The 7,885-nt window shown below is 52.9% G+C and overlaps 1 protein-coding gene across 1 annotated transcript in view; it reads right to left on the bottom strand.

The window, feature by feature from the left end:
- Positions 1-3,558: 3,558 nt before the first annotated feature.
- The window catches only part of OVOL2 (ovo like zinc finger 2), a 30,292-nt gene continuing 25,965 nt past the window's right edge, over positions 3,559-7,885 (bottom strand). The window contains exon 4 of the mRNA XM_062202264.1: positions 3,559-3,875. Coding sequence (XP_062058248.1) covers positions 3,559-3,875 — 317 coding nt within the window. The remainder of the gene's footprint in view (positions 3,876-7,885) is intronic.

The following is a 7,885-nucleotide window of genomic DNA, read 5'->3' as shown; positions in this document are numbered from 1 at the left end:
AGGGTAGCTGGACAACTCACTGCACCCAATACAAGGGAGGTAGGAGCCCATGGCTCCAGTATGGGCTGAGAAGGTCTCCCAGGGCTCGGCCATGGTTCGGGATGGGCTCAGACAGCCCTTCTGTGGGGCTCCTGCACTGTGGGACGCGAGTCTAGGGCCGTGGGAGGCCATCCCAGCTCCACTGGAGCTTGCCTGAGCAAGACGCCTGTGTGGAGATACAGAGCTGAAAGGAGGAAAGATAGGTAGGAGATGATGATTTTTTTAGGACTTATTTTATTTATTTGGAAGGTAGAGTTACAGAGAGAGATAGAGAGAGAGATCTTCCATCTGCTGGTTCACCCACTAAATGGCTGCAGTGGGCAGGGCTGGGGCAGGCCAAAGCCAGGGGCCAAGAGCTTCTTCTGGGTCTCCCACGCGATGCAAGGGCCCAAGAACTTGGGTCATCTTCTGCTGCTTTCCCCAGGTGCATTAGCAGGGAGCTGGACCAGACATGGAGCAGCCGGGACTCAAACCCATGCTCGTATGGGATGTCAGCACTGCAGACAGTGGCTTAACCCACTGTGCCACAACGCTCGCCCCCGGGTGGTGACATGTTTTCAAGCATTAGACCTGCCACCCTTGAAATGGGAACAACCCTAGACTTCCCAGCCAGCATATCCCCTTCTCAGCTAAAGCCCTGTGACGCTGGGCTTCTGTCGCTTGCAAGCAGTAAAGCTGTGTTTAGTAGCAATCTGACCTGAAAGCGAACGCTCCCCCGTGGGCAGTTCCCTGCAGCCAGCACCACCCACACTCCGTTCCAGGAAAGCTCCTTTTTGTTGTGGCTGCGGCACCCAGATACCTGAGGAGGAAGCAAATCAGTGGCTGCCTCGCCTCCCCCCTCTGTGACAGATGCAAGCACAGCAATGATGTGTCCTCCGAAGCCAGCTCCCTCAGCGCTGGCTCTGTCCCAGTGCACTGGAGCTCCAAGTTCAACCCTTGCCGCAGCTGCAGCCGACGCCGCGGCTCGTGCCCGCGCACGGTTGTATACACTGCGTGGTGCTGTAGGCTTACACCCCAGCCCGAGCCGCAGAGCAGAGCCCGCCAGGCCTGCAGGCTGGCCCATGGCTCTGAGCCTCGACCGTCACAGGAGCCCAGGGTGAGGACCCCCAAAGGCGGCCCCAGCCCCATCCCTGTCTCAATGTGGTCACTTGACCCTGAGACCTTAGCCTTCCTAATCTGAAGGCAGGGTAAAGAGAGAGAGGAAAAGGACTTGGAGTCTGACCCCGGATTCCTGGCCTCTTCCCCTGGACTCCAGCCAGCCATTTCCGGGTCACCTCGTGTGCCCAGGGGGACCAATCCCTCCGTGGATTGGTCCAGAGAATGGTTAGGGAGAGACGGCCAGCTCGGTGCCTGGGTTTGTTCCCTTCCTTCTGAAAGAAAAGCACTGATTGGGAAGAGAAAGACCAGCTCAAGCTGTAGCACGTCCCCTAAGATGTCCGTCCACATCTTGGCCTAAGAACTGGTTCACCGTGCAGGAGAGGAGAGGTAAGGCCAGAGGACGGTGGAGGGGAAGGCTGGAGGCGCGAGGGCAGGCGGAGGAAGGAAGGGAACTGGCACTGTCTCCCTGGGCCAGAGAGAGGCCCTCCGCCCGTATGTCCTGTACAAGTCACGCAGCATCAGCTCCCGGACCCAACCAGGGCAGCATCACTCGGCCTCCAAGCATTCTGGGCCCTTCCTGCTGCCCCTCCAGCCATGCGAGAACCAGGGAAACCACGTCACTGTCCCCGTCCCTGTCCCATGGCCGCTGCCTCCTATTTGCCCTATCTTGTCTTGGGGTGGGGCTGCCTGTTACCCTTCCTTGTCTCTGGGGCAGGTCCCACAGGTGAGCGGAGGGGACCTGGCCAAGGGTCACCGCACTCAGCAGCCACCGCCCCGAGGGAAACTCCTGAGGGCTGTGGCTGTGGCTCCTGCAAGTGCACTCTGTGCTCTGGCGAGAGCTCCTCCCGCTCCAGGCTTTGCCGCATGCCTCACCCAGTGCCGGAATCCAACTCCAGAGCCGGCACAGAGCCCTGAGCAAGTCCTGGCCTCAGACAGCTCGCAGGAAGCCGGGGGTCACCAAAGAGGTCGGGGCTGCGAGCTCCCTGCTCTGCCTCTGCCCACCAGCCTGCGGCTCAGTGCTATTTCTTCCCACCAGGGAAACCCATGCAGCTTTTTTTTTTTCTTATTTTTTAATTCTTTGAAAGGTAGAGTTATAGAGAGAGAGAAAGAGAGAGAGAGAATCTTCCATTTACTGGTTCACTCCCCAGATGGCTGCATGCGCCAGGGCTGGGCCAGACAGAAACCAGGAGTCAGGAGCCAGGAGCCAGGAGCTTCTTCCAGGTCTCCCACGTGGGTGCAGGGGCCCAAGCACTTGGACCATCTTCTACTGCTTTCCCAGGCCATAGCAGGGAGCTGGATCAGACTGGCATCACAGGCTAAGGCTTAATCTGCTACACCACAACACCAGCCCCACAGCTTTTTCACAATACACATTTTCTATGAACTTTTTGAAGGCCCCATGTATGCATGGATTTCAGACAATTCGTACCACAACGAATCTTTCACTTCCATTTGTTATGAGCTTTCTGAAGTCCTTGTATATTCTGCTACCCACAGCCAAGATTTGCTTCCTCAGGGCCAGTGCTGTGGTGCTGCAGGGTTAAGCTGCCACCTGCAATGCCAGCATCCCCATATGGCACTGGTTTGAGTCTCTGCTCCACTTCTGATCCAGCTCCCTGCTAATGCACCTGAGAAAGCAGTGGAAGATGGCCCAGGTGTTTGGACCCCTCACACACGTGGGAGACTGGGATGGAGCTCCTGGCTTGGGACTGGCCCAGCTGTGGCTGTTGTGGCCAATTGGGGAGTGAACCAGCGGATGGAAAATCTCTATCTGTCTCTCCCTCTGTCTCTGTAACTCTGCCTTTCAAATAAATAAATAAATCTTTTTTAAAAAATTGCTTCCTCAAACCCACCTCCCTTATACAAAATACCCAACCGCCCCCCAAATACCCTGAGGTCAAATACCCCAAATAGACAGCTATTGCTAATAAACAACCAGTGTGTGCTTAAAGAGAAGTTTCACAAGAACATTTCATTTATTAAAATAATTTCTGTAAACTCAGCATAATAAAATGCATTTCCTTGCTTGAGTAGCACATCAAGTGGAAGCACTTTTATTTCAAGGCACCATAAAGTAATCGTCTCTCTAGGAATGCCTCTCCATCCATGTGTGAGAGTCTTTAAAAAAAAAACAAAAAACAAAAAAACCCACACACAATAAAAATCCCGCGTGGTGGCCTCGGCCAGCAGGAATACAGACATCAGACTCAGCTGCCCACAGCTGTGTTCAACAGAACTTGTGCCGTGGGGCCTGGTGTCACTATGCTAACTCCCAGCCTTGGGACGGATCCTGATGCTCTCCTCCCCCAGAGGATAGATAGGTGAGCTGAACGCCTGGCACTGAAGAGAGCCAGTGCGGCGGGGCCCCGCAGAACCCAAAGTCTAGCAGTGCCACAGTCTTGGCTCCCCTCGCCTTCCTCCTCACTTCCTCTCCTCCTCCTCGCTCAGATGGATGCTCTCCTGGTGTGTGGCTGTCAGCTTGCTCTGCAGAAGGGCCGCCAGTTTTTTGGATGTCTTTTTGAGGAATGCACTGCCCGGGTGGGCACTGTTCACGTGCAGGTACAGGTCCTCCTGGGTGGGCCCCGTGTAGCCACAGTCCTCACACACGTAGAGCTTGTCGCGGCGCTGCTTGTAGGCGTACTGCTGCTGCACCCCGTGGATCTTCTTCAGGTGGGACTCCAGGGAGCAGCGCTGGGTGAAAGCCTTGTTGCAGATGTCGCATTTGTAGGGACGGATGCCTGCAAGGACAAGGGACAGAGACGTCACCCGCTGGTCACGGCTGAGTTGAGGCTCTCACCGATGAAGCAGCTAGGAAGCATCGGTGTGACCAAGGATTGGTGGCAAGGGAGGGAGCAAACGGCACAACAGAAACACTCCACCTGCCCCTGAGCAGGAATTCTGTTCTTCCCACTTAGCTACTTTAAAAAAATTATTTATTTATTTGAAAGGCAGAATTACAGAGAGGCAGAAAGAGAGAGAAAGAGAGAGAGAGAGAGTCTTCCATCTGCTGGTTCACTCCCCAAATGGCTGCAATGGCCGGAGCTGCGCCAATCCGAAGGAGCTTCCTCTGAGTCTCCCATGTAAGTGCAGGGGCCCAAAGACTTGGGCCATCTTCTACTGCTCTCCCAGGCCACAGCAGAGAGCTGCATCAGACATGGAGCAGCTAGGACTTGAACTGGCACCTATAGGGGATGCCAGTGCCGGCCCCATCCACTGCTTTACGTTTCTCATTTTATAGTGGGCCAAGCCAGCTGGGTCTTTATTGTTATTTAGTTTGAGTTTTCCAAGAAAGAGATCCAGAGAGAGGAAATGTGAAGAAGTGAGACAAATGAGTTACAGGTGAGTTACCAAGACAGGGTCCCCTCCCAAGGGCCAACCTGGGAGACGAGGGAGGATACACCTCCAAGCTGCCCTGCCCTTAAGGGACCGGGCCTTTTGTCCACCACTCCATCTGTCACTGGCTGAAGGCTGGCATTAGTGGGGTTCGCCTTCTGCACGAGAGTTCACGTGCACAGGATACACCAGGAACTCAGCCCGGTCAAGGCACAGTCGCTCCGCTTCCCGGGGTCGGTTACACGCAGTGTGAGTTTATGTAACACACTGGCTAAATGACCCCGCCCAGGGTTTTAGGTGCTTTCCAGAGCCTCAGCATCACCTAGATGGTCTTTAAAAATCCTAACTCGCTGTTGTGGTTTGGGTAACCGCCCTCCCCAAAGCCCGTGTGTTAAAGGCCTGGGCCCAAAAGTCTGAGGTGAGTGGTTAATGGATTGATGCCAATGGTTATAGATTAACAGCGGAGGCTTGAGCGGGTGTGCGGTGGCAGCCCAGACCCTGCCTCTCTGCTTCCCGCCTCACCACGTGATTCCTCTACACCTGCTCCACCATCTTCTGTCCTCCTCGCACACCCACCAATGGGCTGCCCAGTCTTGAACCATGGCCCTCCAAAGTCCTGAGCCTAAATAACCCTTTCCCGCATTTGTAGCGGTGCCAGGTGCGTATTCAGCTGCAGAGATGCAAAGCTCACGAACAGCCTCATTTCTCCTGACAGATCCAGCGGGAGGGAGGGAGCCAGAAGGCACACCTGCAGCAAATGGCCCTGGGCAGTCTAGTGTTGGAGCTGGCTTTTGGGAGTCCCTGACTGAGGTGAGTCTGATCGGGCCGGGCCTGAGTCAGGGATGTATGTTAGTGGCAGGACAGAGACCTCAGACCACGGCCAGCTCAGAGCCAGCTGCCGGCTAAGGCTTCCCCTCAGGCCCACAGCCTGTCAAGGGGCTGCACATCGAAGGAGGAGGCCAAGGTGACCTGTGACAGAGGCAACCATGCGGGCAGGCGTCAAAAGGTTCCGGCTGAGCACATCAGACACATGTGTGGAGCATCTGCTGTGAGCAGAACGCTGTCCTAAACAGTACAGGAAATAAACCAAATGATGAACCACCCATTGGGAGGTCTGACTTAATACAGCCTGGAATCCTGGGAAAAGGTGAAGATCGCACTTGGGGGGGCGGGTATAGAGCAGGGGGGCCCACGGCAGGGGCCACCAGATCATGTCTGAGCCTCACGGCAGCAGGGCCTCCAAGAGGAATCCCAAAGCCCCTCACATCCCTCCACCCGCTGCAGGGATCCCAGGCATCCGGGCTGCAGCCAGGGAGCTGCATGCTCATCTCTGTTTTTAAAAAAGCAAGTCATTCTTTAAATCTAAGTCATATATCCCCAGGCTTAAGGTGAACAAAACAACATTAAACTAGAAAATACAAAACTAAAAGATTGCTCTTTTATCCCGCGTATCTTTCTCTTCCCCTAGTCTCAACTTGTCAGCGGTTCCTTGTGATTTCTTCATGTTGTCTACAAATTATCTACAGGCAAACGGATTTAGAAACCTATTCACTTGCTCTGGGTGTGGCCCAAGCGGGAGGATGCTTAAAACCTTCCCCAGGAGATGCTACCCTGGGCAGCAAAGAAGCATTCTCATATTCTCAAGAAATGCACATTGACATGGGCCCCTGCGTGGATAGTTTCCTGAGACAGAAACACGAAGCTGGGGCTGGCGCTGGAGCTTATAGTAGGTTAAGCCTCCCTCTGCAGGCCGGCATCCCATATGGGGGCTGGTCTGAGTGCCTGCTGCTCCTCTTCCGATCTAGCTCTCTGCTAATGCTCCTGGGAAAGCAGTGGAAGATGGTCCAAGTGCTTGGGCCCCTGCACCCACGTAGGAGACCCAGAAGAAGCTCCTGGCTCCCGGCTCTGGATTGGCCCAGCTCTGGCCACTGTGGCCATTTGGGGAGTGAACCAGCAGATGGAAGACCTTTCTCTTTGTCTCTCCCTCTCTCTCTCTCTAACTGCCTCTCAATTAAGTAAATAAGATAATAAAAAACAAACAAAACACAAAGCTTTTCCTGAAGAGATTGACTCTGGGGTAAGCCTACAGCCTGCCACTGAATCCCTACCCATGCTATTTGTCATCTCAAACCACAGCCAGCGTTCACAGCGCAGCTCGAGCATCCCTAGTCTAAAGTGCTGGGAACCAAAAGTGTTTCTGATTTTGGATTTTTCTGGACTTTGGAATATTTGCTCAGCCACACATGGCCCAAAGGAGATTTTTGACAGTATTGTCAGTGTACCTGCATTTTGACTGCTACCTGTTACATGACAGCAGATCCCGTGGAATTTTCCACTTGGTGTGACGTTGGCACTCAAAAAAGTTCCGAATTCTGCAACATTTCAGATTTTGGATTTCATGTTAGAGCTGCTCAAGCTGTAGTAATGTTCATATTACTGTGGCTCCCTGGGCAGTGGGATTACAAACTCCGACCCTTGTTCTTTAGACCATGCTAGGGCTGGCATTAGGGTGAGCTGAGCAAGGCACTTAGGGAACAAAAGAGTCACTAATGAGCTTCAACAATACTTAGTATTTTTAAAATAAAAATTAATACTAAAAATATATGATGAACAAGTTATCAAAATTTCACATGAAAAAAAAAATTCACATGAAGATAGGCCCTGACTGCCATGTCAAGCCACACTGGGGCTGGCAGTGAAGGGAAGATGCGCATCCTCTGTAGATGTTCTTGTGAATTTAATTTTAAAGTGTATTTATTGGGGCTGGCGCTGTGGCGTAGCAGGTAAAACCTCCACCAGCAGTGCCGGCACCCCATATGGGCACAGGTCCTGGCTGCTCCTATTCTAATCAGCTCTCTGCTATGGCCTGGGAAAGCAGTAGAGGATGGCCCAAATGTTTGGGCCCCTGTACCCTGTACCCACATGGGAGACCCGGAAGAAGCTCCTGGCTCTTGGCTTCAGATAAGCTCAGCTCTGGCCGTTGCGGCCATCTGGGGAGTGGACCAGCGGATGGAAGACCTCTCTCTGTCTCTGCCTCTCTATAGCTCTGCCTTTCAAATAAATAAATAAATCTTAAAATTAAAAAAAAAAAAAAAAGCTAGTGTATTAAACTCACATCTTAAAATGAACAAATATTTTATTAATACCCAAGCCAGAATTTATCATGATTCTACGATCCCTAGCTCTAATGGAAGCAAATTTATCAAAAGAGATTTTCAGTTTCCTTTTGTCCTTCAGGGTACTTCTGGGGAATTTTCCTTGTTGGTGCTTACAGTTCAATTTCCTTCCTTGTAACAGCACTCTGGTGTTCTGCTGTGCAGCCATACCCAGATCCCTTACTTTAAAGGCCTTGGCGAGGCGGCATTTGGTGCAGCAGTGGAGCCACTGCTTAGGAATCCCGCATCTCGGCTGGCGC

The sequence above is a fragment of the Lepus europaeus genome, chromosome 10 (genome assembly GCF_033115175.1).
Source record: "Lepus europaeus isolate LE1 chromosome 10, mLepTim1.pri, whole genome shotgun sequence".
In the NCBI taxonomy this organism is placed as follows: Eukaryota; Metazoa; Chordata; class Mammalia; order Lagomorpha; family Leporidae; genus Lepus; species Lepus europaeus.
The sequence above is the reverse complement of the archived record's forward strand: the minus strand, read 5'-3'. Positions and strand labels throughout refer to the sequence as shown.